The sequence below is a fragment of the Thunnus maccoyii genome, chromosome 10 (genome assembly GCF_910596095.1).
Source record: "Thunnus maccoyii chromosome 10, fThuMac1.1, whole genome shotgun sequence".
NCBI lineage: Eukaryota > Metazoa > Chordata > Actinopteri > Scombriformes > Scombridae > Thunnus > Thunnus maccoyii.
In genome coordinates, this window is record NC_056542.1 from 3,412,705 (window position 1) to 3,430,629 (window position 17,925).

Below are 17,925 nucleotides of genomic sequence, written 5' to 3' on the forward strand. Positions count from 1 at the left end.
GCGATAATGTGTTATGTTATAATAATATCCATGTATCTATAATATAATATTATTACTTAATCATTTAATTAATTTTAAGAAAACTATCATTATGATATTAAATGTCAAACCAAGTCTAATGCACATCTGGTAGACAGGTGCATAGGAAAACTAAATCATGCAAAACAACATGTTGCATTCAACCACATTATGTTTAGTGAACATTCAGTGTTTGGTTCATAGAGTTTCATCAGGCATTAACTCATAAAATGAAACATTTTAAAATGTTTCATGTTGTCGACAGCAGTGTGTGCTGCTGCAACTCTTGTGCCCATTTAATACAAATGGGCTGAAAGCAACACATAGACAGCAACAACTTTTTACCTGGATTGTCAATTTTTTCTAAAAGCAAACAAAATAGTTCAACATCAATGACAGAACAGACATGTGAGAGTCAACACATGCACCATGTTGACTGACAAAAAAAGGCCATGAAAAATATCAAGGTCAAACAAACTTTCTTATGGGTAAATGAAAAAAATGTGTCTCTCATATTCCTGTATCTTTATGAAGCACACTCAACACACACACACACACACACACACACACACACACACACACACACACACACACACACACACACACACACATACGCTCAACATCTATGATTTATGGTTGTCTCATTCAGAGCACCCACCGAGTAATACATTATGGATTCTCTGACAACAGTCATTTGTGAGCTAATATATCAGATACTGAATGCTGCTTTCGGTATTTTGCATTAAATATAGACAGCAGAAGGTGCAGGATAACACTCTAACTCTAACTCTGGGATGGTATTAAGGGTCGTATTAGCTCTATTTGTGGCTTCTCATCCACTAGTTTCACTCATATCAGTACGACAAATTATTGTCATCAGGATTAATTTAGAATTTTTGTTAGTGGCTCAACATTATGCCACAAAACGCATGAACTGTATGTTATCTTTTAATCAGTTTGATGGTGGAAAGTCAAACTTGGACTGAATGGATCAAATTCTGATAGTGAAATGAGTCATTTTGCAGGAGTTGTGACGCTCAAAAAAATGTACCTGCTGATTTACAGACGTCTCTTTTAGAATGTAAGTCTGTGGGAAAAAGTCTTTTTGGGCCAGCATGCATCACGTGATGTTGAAATTACACAGTTTATCCAGCTCTCTTTATGAATCCATGACGTTATGCTACAGATCGTGATGCTACAGCGACTTCCTGTTTACATAGTTGGTACTTTTTAATGGACAGTGCTACAGATGTTTCCTAGAAACCATTTTACACATTACTAGCTAAGACTTTTATTAAGTTTAATTGTGCATCGTGGTTTAGTAAATCACTAGTTTGAAACTAGTTAGTAGTTACTAAGAACTCAGGAGGGACTTTACACACAAACTTAATGATGGATTTAAGAACAGTTGGTGCAACACAGTCCTGGACTTCACAGTAGATATGTTTGCACATTTGCAATTTGCGCATAAAAAAAAAGAAAAAAAGAAAAAAAAAAGCTGAGCGGAAATGGGAGAAATTTTAAAAAAAGTTTTATGCATGGCTTTAAGTTTTATTTTGGCTGACTGAATGTGTTTGGCGTCCTCTACAAGAGGGGAACAAGCAAAATAGATAAATTGAGAGCACTAATTAAGTAATCCGAGCACACGAACAGTTACCTCAAGGGCACAAAATATTAAATCGAGAGCACTAATTAGTGAGTTTTTTTTTCTCCGTGGCTCCTCACGAGCTCCATGAGAGACAGATTCATTCAATAAAAAAAGAAAACACAAATGTCATATTAGGTAGAGAGCAGCAGTAAAATGCCCTGATGTATCAGAGTTATTGGTACTTCATTAATAATGTAATCTTCTCCTTTTGAAATATTTCTTATTTTGCCAAATTTTCAGAAACTTCCTTCAAACTTGTGCAACATTTTAATGGAAACACTATTTTACTACTTTTCTTGCATAGGTCACCCTGCCTCTAATGTCACTCTGCAGAATTATCACATAAAACACTACAGGCCCACAGAATTTATGAAGCTCTTGTTATGGGTTTTACAGGGGTGGTGTTCCATTATCGTGATGCATCCAGCCGGTACGCCTTTGCCTTTGAGGAGGCCAGAAATGCCTGCGAGGAGATCGGGGCTCGTATTGCCTCTCCGGAGCAGCTCCTGGCCGCCTACCACAGCGGATACGAGCAATGTGATGCAGGCTGGCTCTCAGACCACTCGGTGAGGTGAGGACTGGAGAGAAAGGGATCTAATGCAGGACGTATCACTCAACGCTGGATCAAGTGGCCTCTTAGCTTGAAAATTCTCCGTGTGTGTTATGGTGAAGTGAGTTTTGAGATATTCCGATTTGCAGTTTCCATTTGGCAACAAACCAAATCCTTAATGCGGTCCGATGAAAAACAACAACATAAACTGTGCTTCAAATAGCCCTGCTAGACTGACATGTTGCTGTCCATGTGGTTGAGTATGGAGGTCAGTCAGTACAGAGGTCTGATATCGGACCTCTCAGCCAGCTAACATTTGATATGCTCTCTACATCTGCACATCAGAAAACAGTGATCATCAAGTAGCTGAGAGGCTCTCAAACCCAACATTTCTCCCCACTCCAACACTCCAAAGACGTGCTCGTACAAGTGTGATATTAGGAGTGCTGCCCTCACAGAGGAAGAGGTTCTCAGTGCTTCAGTGCTCTGTGATATTTCCTTCCACAGATATCCCATTCAGATGCCAAGAGAGGGCTGTTTCGGGGACATGGATGGACTGCCAGGAGTGAGGAACTATGGACTGCTAGAGCCTGATGAACTGTATGACGTCTACTGCTACGTGGAGAATATTGAGGGTAAAGTCTACCATACACTAGATAGAAGACTTTGAAAAGACTTTGAAAAGACTAAAGTTTGAAACCCTCGCACATCTAAAGTTTTTAGTCACAGACTGTAAGATTTTTGCAGAGACTGAGGATCTTGCAGGGTCACTATTTGCAAGACTACAACTAAACTTAACACAAAAAATAAGGAAATTTGAGTTTGGTAGATTATTTCTTTGTTGTAACAATGCTTTTTGGCAATAAATCTTGAAATGTTAACCCAAGAAAAGATTTATTTAAGCTGTTAGGCATTGGCAGAGAAGATTTGGCAAATTTTTCATGGGCGCAACCCACATGCTCAGCTCTGCTGCTCACCATTTAAAAGGGAAATAAACAGGCTTTCCAACGGTATAAGATTTATTGCCAAGAAGCATTGTTACAACAAAGAAATAAAATTTCATGAAAAACAAATTTCATTACTTTTTGTAATACGTTTAGATTAATTTTAAGATTATTTCCAATCTTGCTTCTGGTGGAAATTTACAAGAAGAAAAACTGTTGGAGAAAACAATGGAGGAGAAACAGAAGCAGCATTTGGCCACAGCTGCCCTTGTGTGTGTAGTGGTTTGTTCTGAAAAACCAGCCAAAAGTAAATGTAAATTAATTAATTAATTCAGTTATAACTGAACACTAACAAAAGAGAAACAACGGACACTACATGCTGATTGTCCCTGTTATTAACTAACTTTCATTGGACAACTTTTTCTTTTTACAAATTAATCTTTTCTTGGGTTAACATTTCTTAGATTGTATCAGCTAAGACAGTCACATTTCAATAGGTGTCATCCTTGTACTTGTATTTTTACAGCTTTAAAACATCTACACAGTTTATACAGCTGCCTACAGAAACCACCTTTAACCATTAACTATCTGGACTTTCAGCTGCTGGATGTTGGAGTATTTCTGTTTTTAAACCCTGCAAGCTGCATGAAATACAGTAGAAACAGCAGCAGCCTAGACAAAGGCAGAAAGTCACAGCTTTAACTCCTCCAACTGGCTTGAAATAATGTGTGAAAAACCAGTAAATAAACTGCAGACACACAGCAGCTGACAGAAAGAGGAGGTCTTATTATACAGAGAAATATTAGTTTTTTTCTGGGTGAATAAATGTTAATGTGACTTATAAAAAGGGAAGCTAAAGGACAACGAGAATGCTGAGCTTTGTTTAATCAGGAGTCATTAATAACACTATCAAGCATATCATGTTTAATTAGGAAAATAGTTTAAAAACATGCACACAAAGGGCAACCATTTACTGCAAACTGCTGTTAGAAACTGTGTACAATTAGCTGATAATTAGCCTGATCAGCCACCGTCAGTAATCAATACAAACACACATTATTAAACTATTAATCATACCAATAACTAACAGCAGTCAACGTCAGATGACCTCATCATACTTTAGCAGTTACCTGGTGTTTCTGTAGTGGTGACAAAACATTGAAAAATATACATATTAGTTATTTGAACTGAAGCTCCCTGCGCTCTCCTTACGTTTCTGCAAAAACTGTCTGTCATGTGTATGTGTGACGGTATTTGAGGAGTTTTTTCAGCCGCTATAGTAACTACCTGGTTTGCTGCTTCCTGTTTGGTGCTGGAGAGAGTGCACCTATTGGTTGTTGACAATGTTTTCGCCATTGAAATTCATTATTTGCATGAGCCAAGAATAAAGACTTATGATAATATTAAACATGTTTGATTTCATTGGAATGTCAAGACAAGAAAAAGACTGCCTTAAGACAGTTCGGACTGAGTTTTTTGACCATCTTACACCAAATGATTGAAATGACGGGAGCACGCCACAACTATTCTGACATTGGAAATTTGTCTGCAACAGTGAAATCGTTTGAAAAGTCGTTTGGTGTAAGGTCGGCATAACACAACCAAAAGGATTGTTTTTTTTTGTTTATTTATATATTTTTTTTCACAACTGTAATGACCCAGCTCTCAGGGGGAAAAAAAGAAAGAAAGAAAAGAAAGAGGCAAACTACAAAGGAAAAAAGGGCCTGCAGGTGCAACTTAAATGAAATAAATAATTACAACCAAAAGAGGACTCCTAACCTAGAATTTTAAGAAATTTGTCTTCAAACAACAGAAACGAAAAATAAAACCTCAACTAACCTGCCCTACTCTTATCTGTTTAAAAGCATAAAAACATTTGAAGCAACACTCCTGCTCCTAGTGTCTCTAGACAAAATGTATCTGGATGTATGTGTGTGTGTATATAATTGTACAAAGAACTAAAGCCGGCCCGGTCCGCAGGTAGTTAAAGGAGACATATCATGCACAATTCCAGGTCTTTAATTATATTCTGGGGCTCTACTGGAAAATCTTTGCATGATTTCCAGTTAAAAACTCCTTATTTATCTTATACTGGTCCTTTATGCAGCCCCTCAGTTCAGCCTCTGTCTGAAACAGGCCGTCTCTTTAAGGCCTATGAGCCCACTCTGTTCTGATTGGTCAGCTTCAGGAAAATAATGAAATATGAAAGTGGACAATGTGAACAACCTTAGCAACAAAGATTACAGAACACACGGCCATTTGTGGGCATTTGTGAGTCATTGTGAAGAGGAGGTAGAGGTAACATTGCAAACAAAGCACTCAGCGTATGCTGAAGCCCTGACTTTTGACTTGCATGGAGAATTTTTATATACAAGTTTTGGAACTTTGACCATGTATAACATACACATCATAACAAAGAAGAATAATAGCCCAGACTACCAAAATAACAACCCAGGTTGTAAAAAAAAATATTTATATCATTTATGATATGTTTATGTTATGATTTACCTGATCCGGCTGCAAACACACAGTACGAGTCAAATGTTTGGACACACTTTCTCATTCAAGTCAATGGGAAGGTGTGTCCAAACTTTTGACTGGTCCTTGTAAATCAAAGAGAAGTAAAAGGAAAAAGATAATCAAAACATGACACCTGTCTCCATATTTACAGGTGAGGTGTTTCATGGCTCGGCCCCCCAGAGTTTCACCTTCTGGGAGGCCAAGGCCTACTGTCTGAGTCACGGGGCGGAGCTGGCCACCACCGCTCAGCTATATGCAGCCTGGAATGATGGACTGCACCACTGCAGCCCAGGCTGGCTGGCGGACGGGAGCGTGCGGTACCCCATCGTCACCCCTAGAGTGCGCTGTGGAGGTGGGGAACCTGGGGTCAGAACTGTCTATCAATACAGCAACCAGACGGGTTTCCCTGAAGCTCACACTCGGCATGATGTCTACTGCTTCAGAAGTAAGAGAACAATCTTATATCTGATATGAGTCTTAGTTTATTTTCTGTGTAGGGAGGACAGCTTTGTTTTGTTTTGAATTCCACAGGAGAAACCCTTTAATTACCTACTTTAATTCCACAAAGAAACAAGGTGGTTGTTGTTCCAGAGCTGCTATTTTCATCTCTCACAGTCTCACAGTGGGGGTGACAGGGTGACGCTGGCCTGAGTCACGGATATTGGATCATTTTTCCGATCAGCGAAAGAAAAAAAGGGGAGACACAAATAACTTTGCTCTCCATTAGAGTGTAAAACATTTAAAGCCAGGAACTTTTGCCCATAAACTTAGTTTCAAATGAATTAAACCCAAAGGGGTAAAACTCCAATATTTCACAAAAACACAAAGATGAGAGAAAAGGTTTGAATCCAAATTTATATATCAGAACTTTCCTACACATATTATCATCTCACAGTCCCTCAGATTTATCTTGTGACTCTCATAAAATCCCGAAAATCAAATAGGAACAATAAAATACTGCTTATGCACTAATTCATCAGTATTAATAACGTACTTAATTAAACATATTTAATATCGTCACAGCCCAATTTTCTGCAATACAAACACTTTTACTTTTAATACTTTAAGTAAGTTTACCTGGTAATACTTCTGTACATTTACTTAAGTAGGGTTTCAAATGCAGGACCTTTACGTTTTTTTTACGTTTACATTTTTACGTTTACTTTTACTTACGTAAAGAATCTAAGTTTTTCTTTTCACCATCGGTGAATACAGATTTCTGAGCATCACAGACTCTCATAGGAATGCGTGGGTTACCATCTTGGAACATGATAACCATATCATCTTTTCAAATCACTGAACGAATCAGAGATGTTGGGGGCAATTCAGAGGTCTGAAACTAGGCCAATGAAATACTGGATAGTTGTTCCTACCGTTAAAATTATTCAAACTTAACAATCTTAGAAGGTTGTAGAGGAAAATCTCCACCTTGGTTGAACTGTTCACTACTCATGGGAATACGTATGTAACCTGTGGTCGCAAGCAGATGTAGCTTCTTTTTAAGGGGTTTCAAGCCAAAAATGTTGGGAACTACTGCTTTAAACTATGGTATTTTCAGTTATTTTAAAATAACCATATATAATTAGTCTTTATGCTGTTGTAGATGCCCACTTGACGCACACAATGACAATAACAATCACATTTCTTACATTCAAATGAGCTTTCTTGTAACACAAAGAATAGGTCTTGTCAAATCCGAATTATTATGTGTAACATTTTCCAATTCTCCTTTTTACTCCAGGTGACAACAGCCCTCACACTGAATCTCCCCAGGATTTTCTTGCCACTGAGCCAGAGGATATTGGCCAGGACATTGTTTTCTTATCTAATCCTACGCAGGAGGAGGTCAGCCTGAGTGCTGTGACAGCAAAGGGGGGCGAAGAACTCTTGGAAGCCTGGACAGCCAACCCTGTAAAGCAGGGCTTTGTGAAGGATCAATTCCCAACACTGGTTTATGACAAGAGGCTGCTGGTCACAGCAGACTTTCATGAGTCTGTCACTCAGCCGTCTCAGTATCAAGAGACCCTGTCCACCAAAGACACCTGGGAGCCTGTACAGAAGGCCAGCTACCCTGAGTCCTATCAGCCAGCACCTGAAGAAAACCTGGATGCAGATCATAACGAGTCTCACACACAACCAACATCTTCTCCAGAGACTGATGATGTACCCACAACTAATGGGACAACTTCAGAGACCGCAGAGCCCTCAGAGCATCATGTTTCTGAGAATAACCAAAACACTGAAAGCCTTGACACGATTGTTGTTAATGCAACATCTGGAGCTGATGTAAATGAGCTTATCAACAGCTCTTCAGAGGTGCATCAGGAGACTGATCTCCCCACTTCTCAAGAGGACCACACTCCAGTTGTTGATTTGGAACACACCTCTGAAACCGAGTCGGTCCACTTAAGCACCTCTTACAATGTTACAGGACAGCCAGAGGAGGCCAGCACTGCAAATACTGAGGAGATGTCAGTGATGACTACTTCACCCCACACTGAAGAACCAGATGTTCTGTCCACCACCGTGTTGCCATCTTTTGACAACAGTACACCTGAGAGCCATCCAGTAGAAGAGGAGTCCGGAGAGGAGAGTGCAACTCCAGATGAGGAAACACAAAACACAGTGACTCTCAGCTTGGTTGCTATGGAAACCTCTTCCACCTCTGGACTGGTCCCTACACCTGATTCAAGTAAGTGTGGTAAATTTTACCGTTATGGTGAGCCAGTTATTTGGCTTGAAGACTGCAGCTGATCCTCTTTAATTGATATTGATTGGTCACCTAAGCTATTTCTACATCACTAGTTGTTATTATGACTGGGAAACTAATATTTATGACAGCTCCAATACATGGATGGATGGAAATATGGAAATATGAATGCCTTGTCAACCAAAGTCTGTCATTCAGGGTAATTAAACCCAAATCTTGATGGATATATTGCAACTGCCACATCGTCACTGCACAGTGTTTTTTAACCTTCGCATCACTAACTCTGATGTCCTGTGATGTGAAAACTTGCAAGTTGTAAGGAATTTTACTTACAGTTCGCATATTAAATAGCATGTCAACCACTATTGGATGCTGACATGCAGTCATTTAGCATGTTACATAAGCATATATGATCACAATTAACATGCTTACATGCTAACCCTTAGTGTGCACAGTTAAGCATTCTAGCCTTTTTAGCTAATAACTGTTGAATTAGCATGTGAGCACACCTATGTTTAACATGTAACTTTAAGAAACACACTAATGCTTATTTGCCAGGTGAGCAATTTTCATTCGAGTGAATAGGTGCCATCTTTGGGTCCAGTATCCAGTTCCTATAATACATCCATGGGCTGGAAGGGCATAAAGATTTTTGGGCGTACTCTGTCATGTTGGTAGTGAAACATCAGATCAGCAGGCGGTGCTGGATGATAGATCAGGATATATAAGTCATTATGGATTGTGTGGAGACAATCAGTGTTTTTACCAAAAATGGCAAAACATCCAACCCATCCAAGATACTGACAGACTGACCAACCAACACTGACATGCCTAGAGCCACATAACTTGATTAAAAACATAATGGTAAGTAAAATATGAAGTGTAAAATGTCTACAAATTATGGCATACCAATCCTCTATTACACACAATTGCACAACTAACTTTGTTTTTCTTTCTTGCTTCATTTCAGTAGCAGTAAATTGCTTTAGAAAATGATAGAAATTATAGATATTTTTAGCATATACAGTAGTTTTAGATGATCCCGTTTCTTGGTCCCTTTCTCAGGTCATCATCCTACTGAAGAGCACTCAGACGTAACGACAAAGTCCATCATTCCCGTCTGCCATGGTGATGAGGAATCTAATAGCACTTCAGAGGAGGCAGAACCAGATGATCCCACCGACCAGAGTGGACACAGCGATTCTATGGAAATCCCAACAGCAGAGGCCATCATAGTCACAGACGACTCAGGCTCCAGCATATACACTCCTGTCCTAAACAACGACTCAGTCACTTTGTTGACATCCCCGGCATCTGTAACCCTGTCTCCCCCTTCTGTTGAGGTTGAAGCCAGCTCCACAGAGATTATTACCTTCATCCCAGAAAGCAATGCTTCATCTGAAGCTGAACCTCTGGAGGACACCCAGGACAAACTTGAACAGGAGGGATTAGGAGAAAGACCAGATGTATTTCTCAGCACAGACCAAAATATCACAGACAGTGATCGAGAGGGACGAGAACGAGAGGTCAGAGAGGAAAATTCAGACTCAGGTGAGGGATCAGGTGAATCAGGAGAAAGCCCAGAAGTGAAGCCAGGACTGTTTTTGACAAACCCAACTCTTTCTACAAACCACACTTCTGAGGGAAGTGACGGTGAGCCTGGAACAGATGCACCTCCTCCATCAGATGCAAAAATCACACTCATCCCTCATCTGACCCTCACACCCGGCTGGGAACCAGAGCCTTCCTCCACACCGCAGGAGTCTCGCGCCGATCGGGAGTACAGTGCCGAGTCTCCTGTCGCTGAGGAATGTGGTTATGTCTCAAAGGAGCAAGAGGGTGTGGCGGAGATTACCACCAGCAGCACTAACGGTAAGTTTAAAGGAATACTTCACCAAAAACCTGTTTTGGATATCAAACACTTTACTCCTTGTTACCTCTTTGTGAAGGATGGAAGCTCAGAACATCACTGCAAAAAAGTCTTAAAAATGTTCCCTATATTTTTTCCCCCTCATGAATTTATCGAGGTGGACACAATATTAGGAACACCTTTCAATTCAATGCACTCAGTACACCACCCACTATGTCCTCAATAATAAACATAAAGAAGAATTATCACCTTTCTGACAATGTCAACTTCTTCTTCTTTATCTTCTTTAGCTGCTCCCGTTAGGGGTCACCACAGCGGATCATCCATTTTAATCTCTTCCTGTCCTCTGCATCTTCCTCTGTCGTGCCAACCACCTGCATGTTTTCTCTCACCATATCCATAAACCTCTTCTTTGGCCCTCCTCTTTTCCTCTTGCCTGGCAGCTCCAACTTCAGCATCCTCCCAATATAACCAGCATCTCTCCTCTGCACATGTCCAAACCATCTCAAACTCTCAAACTTTGTCTCCAAACCGTCCAACCTGAGCTGTACCTCTGATATTCTCCAGTTGACCCCACGTATTTAAACTTTCTCCACCTCTACTCCTTGCATCCTCACCACTCTGCAGTCCTCCCTCTCATTCACGCACATGTATTCCGTCTTGCTTCTACTGACTTTCAATCCTCTTCTCTCCAGTGTATACCTCCACCTCTCCAGGCTCTCCTCGACCCGCTCCCTACTCTCAATACAGATCACAATGTCATCCGCGAACATCATAGTCCACGGAGACTCCCGCTTGATCTCGTCTGTCAACCTGTCCATCACAATTGCAAACAAGAAAGGACTCAGAGCCGGTCCTTGATGTAATCCCACCTCCACCTTGAACCCATCCATCACTCCAACCGCAGACTTCACCGCTGTCACACTGCCCTCATACATACCCTTCACCACTATTACATACTTCTCTGCCACTCCCGTCTTCCTCATACATTAACACACCTCCTCTCGGCACCCTCTCATATGCTTTCTCTAGATCCACAAAGACATAAAGCAACTCCGTCTGACCTTCTCTACACTTGTCAACAATAAATGAAAATGTATAAGCTTCGTAAAAGTGGAATTTATGGCAGACCTGCTGTATTGGATTGCATTGGATTGCACAGGTGTTCCCAATAAAGTGCTTGGTGAGTGTAAAATAAACTGTCTCAACAGAACATGGATCAGAGGGAGGTGAGGGGGAGACCAGCACAGACGAGCCCTCAATTAAAAGATGCACATGGCATCCGGATGAAGAGGAAACCCCCAGTCCTGCGCTCGCCACAGGCAGCCATGATCTGACAATTGCTGCTCCCACCATGCACCCGGAGTATTTTAAAAAAGAAGAGGAGGAGGAGGAGGCCATGGTTGCCTCCCTGCCTGCTGCCAAAGTGTCTGCTGCAAGACAAGGAAGCATTTCAGGTACCTACAAAGTGTTGCACGTTGCATGATAACACAAACAGCAGCTGGTGTTAGTGTGCTTTGTAATTGTTTTGGGAAGGGGGAGGGAAGGTTTTGCCTCTGAAAATGCCCAATCAGGAGAGGGATTTGTACTGTATGCTGCAATTTGGCACCTCAAGCTGGCTCAACACAACAGAGAGATTAGCTTTCCAGTTTGAATGAATATTCGGAGAATAACAAGCAGCAGGTTCACGACAGGAATCTATTTACTGTGGTGTTGTTGTTGTTGTGAAGGATTTTATTATCAATTTATAATCAATTCAGATTATTTAAGAAATATAAACAACTCCATAAGGCCAAAGAAAGAAGTCTTCTCTGTACTTTTTCATATGTACAGTACACTATAGTTATATTGTCAATGATCAGTCACTTAAAAATGGAAGAAAATAGAGGAACAAACACAGAGCGTCAACAGGTCATATCATATGTGATTTTTTTTCTCTTTTTAAAGACAAATTTCTGATGCTCATTCTATTCTCATCAAGCCTAAAATAAAATAAAAGTCATAGTCATTTCCATTAGAAAAGTAATTTAAATAATTGTGGGTATTTTAAGAGGAAAAATTCAAAATGTTTATTTCATTTGACAAACAGGAAATTAAAAAATACTCTTTGGAACTGAGCCTCTTCGATGTGATGCTGATCATTATAAGCTATTTAAACTTCCAGATTTACTGTATAGTGATGCAGTAAGTAAAAGGATACTTTCAAATTACAATAATATTATTTATTTCTAAAACCCAAACTTTATTCTTCTGCTTATAAAAGACACAAATAGAATCATTAGTAATATTTAGACTGGGTACATGAACAAAGGAGTGGGTACCTTATGTAACAGCTCCCTCTGCTGGTAACTTTTTGTAGGGCCATTTCATTTGGAAATGAGATGTTAATCAACTCTTCTGACAGTGAGAGATTTGCCAATTCTTCAGGTGCTGGAGTGCAGGACTCCTGAGGAATAAGGATGCTGTCAGTTTCAAAAAATAAAATAAAACCAAACTCCGACTGTATTTCAGTGTATTAGATTTATACACATGCAAAAGAATCTGAAAATATACAATACTGTGCAAAAGTTTAGGCACTAAAATTAATGTGAGGATGCTTTCAAAAATAATGCCATGAATACTTTGTATTTATCAGCTAACTTCATGAAATCAATATTTGCTGTGAGCAGCTTTGCCTTTAAAACAGCAGCAGTTCTCCTCGGTTCACCTGCACACAGTGTTTCGGGTACTCAGCAGGTCGGTTGTTCCTGCATCCTGCAAGTGGCCACAGTTCTTCTGTGGATTTAGGCATCTCAGCTGCTTCTGTCTCTTCATGTTAATCCCAGACTGACCCTATGACGTTGAGATCAGAGACCATCTGTTGCAGGACTCCTTGTTCTTCTTGTAGCTGAAGATAGTTCTTTATGATTGGCTGGATATTTGGGGTCGTTGTCATGCTGCAGAATAAATTTGGGACCCATCAGACACCTCCCTGATGGTGTTGCATTATGAATAAGAATCTAAACATCTAAAGTGCCTAAAACTTTTGCACAGTACTGAATATATAAAAATCTGACTATAAATAGCCTTTTATGAATGAGTGAAACATGTCAGTATTTATCTTAACCTGTTAAGTGACACTTATTGTCAGGATCACTTATACTCATTCTGACTTTTTGGTTGTAAAATATGAAGATTTACTACCCTGACACCAGGGTTATGACTGTAATCAATAGGGTTACAGTAACCTTCTTATTTTGGGTCCATTATATTTGGGCTTTGGACAAAAATGGGGTGTCTGGTAAGAGGTGAACACATCATTTTTTTGTCAGTAATTTCAGGTTTTCTTCACCCTGAGTTGAGGCTCACAGACTCATGCTGTCAAAGACTCATTTGGAGATTCTTGTTGTCATTCAGTCTTATACTTCTAAAGATATTTTTGTACAAATTCACAAATCTGGGTACACAGATTGAGATAAGGTTACTCAATTCTCAAAACACATTTGCAAATAATACCTTTTGCCTGGAGCGCTGCCATTAAGTATGACCATCCTCACGTTGCTGCAGACTCCTGCCTGGAGAACCCTTGTTTGAATGGAGGCACTTGTGTCGATGGTGAATCAGCACGGTGCCTTTGCCTGCCCGGATATGGAGGAGACTTATGCCAGACAGGTTCAGTATCAACTCTTTGATACAGTGATCACAAAGTATTTTCTTAGTGTAACTTCTCTATGAACATTTACACTCAATCTTACAAACCTAACCTTCCTAAAGATCCATAATTCAGTGTTTTTATTTCACCTGTTCTCTCTCAGACCTGGAGACCTGCGAGCCAGGCTGGGAGAAGTTTCAGGGCTTCTGCTACCGTCACTTTGCTAAACGGCAGAGTTGGGAGGCAGCAGAGCAGCACTGTCGGATGTGTGGTGGACATCTAATTTCTCTCATGACCCCCGAGGAGCAGGACTACATCAATGGTAAAACCTGACTGAAGAACAGCTGCTGATTGGACTTTCAGAGGCAGAAATGTACTTGAAAAGCAAAAATGATCGTTTAGGTAGTGAGTAGAGACAACGGAACTGTATGTAAATAAATCTGTTCAGATTAGAGTATTTAAGAAACAGATATGTGAGGATTATTCAAATCAATCTCTTTGGTTACATTAGCAGTTGCACACCAGTGGTTCTTGCATTTTTAGCCTATTAAAAGCAAATATATACACATATATGACATATACCTTATGTTACTGGTGACCATTTTCCAAAACATATCACACTTTTTTCTTCGGGCATGGATTATTTCCCATTAATTTCAGTATGCTGTTGCAAATCAGCTTATAAAGTTGAGTTTCAAAGCTCATTCTTGACCTTGGAAATGGGATCTGACAAAACAGTCTTACCTCAACGTCCATTAAGTAGCTATTCTGGAGCTTTAGATCATATCACATGATCTTCCTCAGCTGATGGGGCTCGCCCAGTTGTCATGGAAATGTAGATGTTCAAGTATAAGGCTGGCGATTCTCTCTGTTTTTCTTATTGTCAACAAATGCAGAGCCAAACCAACAATGAACTGATCTACTAACAAGTATTGTGTGTGTATCCAAAGCCTGATATATCTCATTCCTCTGTTGTTGTCCAAAAAATGTTAAAAACACATCAGTAAGTCACACCGCTGCACTGGGTGACATGTTCCTTCATCATGAAGAGTTTTGTCACTTTAATTTGTTTAGAAACGGCTCCAAACATATCACAACCTCATTACTTTACTAAAGTAATGTTACTAAAGTTACTAAAGTTCTTCTAGAAATTAACAATGTGATTCACTAACATGTTTTTAATAGTTTTTGGACAACAACGGAGGTCTACGGCACAGAGGAATAAGATATATCAGGCTTTGGATACACACACAATACTTGTTAGAAGATCAGTTCATTGTTAATTGATTTGTTAACAATAAGAAAAAATATAGAAAATCACCAGACATGACAACTGGGCGGACTCCATCTGCTGATGTAGATCATGTGATGTGATCAAAAGCTCCAGAACACAAGCTTGCAGAACTTTAAAGTATTTGTAGTAAACAATGAATCTCATTTTGTATTTTCATTTTCATTTTTTTCCTTTTTAAAGCAAAACCATGTTACTGCAACATCTCAACATCAAATGTTAAATTATTGCAACGTACCATGAATATAATCATGACAGATTATGTTAAGAAAAGGACAGTGTGATTTTGGTTGTGTCTTACATCAAAAAACGCTGCTGCTCATCATCAACTCTTAAATCTCAGGTGTCGGAGCATCAAGGTTTCGAGGCTTCAAAGAAGTCTCTGCATTACCACACAATAATGAAACAGTAGTGGAGCAGTTTAGGATTGTGTCTTCCTAAAGGACACTTCAACAGAGACGGACATATTTCTTGCAGCAGATATCAAACTGGCGATCTTTCACTCTGACATTCCACCGATTCAGACTCTTGAAAAATCCAAAGTGATGAGTTTGTTTTAACAACGAGGCCTCTCAAAATTGTGGGGACGAGACACAACAATGATCTTTCATGTCTCCCCTCTTATTGAATCTGTTTTTCCTAGAAAATGTCACGGTTTTTGAAGTTGGTGTTGGTATTTCGTCTGGCAACAAGGCGATGAGATAGTTATCTGACATTCCTTTGGTGGTTGCTTTTTAACTGCGGCAGTTGCCATGGATTGTATTGACTGATACTGTTTGGTAAGCAAGAGTAAAAGAAAATCACAAAAGCAGGGTTTTATAACGGGAGTCTTTATCGATTCATTTCATTACAAAAGTTTATATTTTTTGGCATCAAGTGAATTAAATTGACAACAGAAAATAGAACAAAATACCAGAATATTTAGTGTAGTATACGTTAAGCAGTATATTGCATATTGTGGCCTTTGAAAGGACTGCACTCCTTGTAATTTCAATCAACTCAGACTCTTAACTTCATCTAAAATATCTGATCTTATAACACGTTTCCACCGCAGGAACTTTCCTAGGGGACTAAGAACCTTTTGGGGAACTCAGGGACTAAACCTGTATTTCGACTGGAGGAACTAGGGACTGTATTTAGTTCCTGTAGGATAGTCCCAGGGGCTAAAAAAGTACCTTATCTGGGGGAAGGTTTTACTTTCCAAAGTTACAGGATCTTTTGGGGCGGGATTTGCAGGGCTGACCGTTGCTGATTGGTCAAACACAGATGCAGCCGCTGCTTCAATTTGTTTACTGCTTCATTCATAAAACAACAAAGTACTCTCAGTGGGAATTTGTTAATGTTAAACATAAGTTAGGCTTCACTGTCGGCTTTCCAACTTTTTTTTAAAAAACTCGCTCATTCACGCTCTCTCGCTTTTTTAAAAAAGCGAGAGAGCGTGAATGAGCTGAGAGCACAAGTGAGAGAATGAAAGAGGTAAAAGTTTACTTACATTCTGAAGCAGAAATAATAATAATAATAATAAAAATTAGAGCTGCAAGCAGCGTTGGTCAGGACCTCACACTCTGGCCTGTCGGGATCAGATCATTTTGCTTTTTAAAAATGAGGGATATTTCTTACAAGTGTGGTGTGCTTTTATTTTGAAAGTTTGATTGACATGTTTACTGTCAGGTGTGTAGAGACAATAAGTAACTGCAGCTGGACACAGAAAAATACTCATATATTTGAATGGAGAGTGTGAGTGAACCCACACCTTTTTGAACATTTACTGCTTCCACATATCTTTAGATAAAAACTTCATTTGAACTTTAAATGAGTCACGAGACTTTGACCTACAAATCTTGAATTTACATGTTTTTTTTTTAATCTTTTACTGTTTTTGAGATATTAGAGTGTGAGTTTTAAAGTCTTTTCTTGCTCCTCCTGTTATTTTATAATGAGTGTGTATTGCGGGATGTTTCACAGCACTGAGGGAGTGACCAGGAGCAGTTGGAGAGGAGGATTTTAGAGTATGCTTTTTGTGAAATCTCCTCATAAATCCCATGACTTTGGCCAAATCTAAAATTAAAAATCATATTTTAGTAGGAAATTCTGTGGCGAATCCAAGTGGTCAGACTTATAGTTTAGACGTCAGAAGCCTCCGTTTGACACAAAGTTCATGCCCATAGATTGCCTCCCCATTGTTTTACATTGTAAGGGTCATGTGGCACTGCAACTTTCAGGGCTTATAAAATCCAAACCATTGGAGTTATTACAAAGTTTTTAATAACTTTTTTTCAGCACAGTGTCATAAGTCATCTAAAACAGAGTAGGGCAGTAGTGAGACTGAGATTACTTTCTCTGTTTCCATAGCTCCTGGAACAATTATGGTTGAAATGGAGCTTTTAGTTTTCACTTGGAGCTGGCCATATTTCATTCTGGACTTTAGGTCGTCATGTTAAAAATTGGTCCTCCACAAATGAGTTTGAAATGTAGCTGCTACTTTTGACTCTGGGCCAGATTTTTTTCCCAGCTGAGAGTTATTGCTAAACTCAAGTCTGCTTTAATTCATTCCGTTTCAATGATTTAAATTCCCTCCCTCAGTGGACCTGAATGCTGCTGCAAAGCTTTAAACTAGGTCTTCAAACTCTCTCTAAACTGGCTTCCCATCAAATTCAGAATCCAATTTAAGATTCTTGTGATTACTTTCAGCAGAGCTCTGCCCGGTCAGGCACCTGCTTACATTACAGATCAGCTGCAGCTT

At 39.5% G+C, this 17,925-nt stretch overlaps 1 protein-coding gene across 1 annotated transcript in view; it reads left to right on the forward strand.

Moving 5' to 3' along the window:
• bcan (brevican) overlaps positions 1 to 17,925 on the forward strand; it is a 42,043-nt gene that overhangs the window by 19,773 nt on the left and 4,345 nt on the right. The window contains exons 4-11 of the mRNA XM_042422776.1: positions 2,063 to 2,237; positions 2,724 to 2,851; positions 5,832 to 6,125; positions 7,422 to 8,372; positions 9,456 to 10,262; positions 11,472 to 11,717; positions 13,807 to 13,911; positions 14,055 to 14,213. Coding sequence (XP_042278710.1) covers positions 2,063 to 2,237; positions 2,724 to 2,851; positions 5,832 to 6,125; positions 7,422 to 8,372; positions 9,456 to 10,262; positions 11,472 to 11,717; positions 13,807 to 13,911; positions 14,055 to 14,213 — 2,865 coding nt within the window. The remainder of the gene's footprint in view (positions 1 to 2,062; positions 2,238 to 2,723; positions 2,852 to 5,831; positions 6,126 to 7,421; positions 8,373 to 9,455; positions 10,263 to 11,471; positions 11,718 to 13,806; positions 13,912 to 14,054; positions 14,214 to 17,925) is intronic.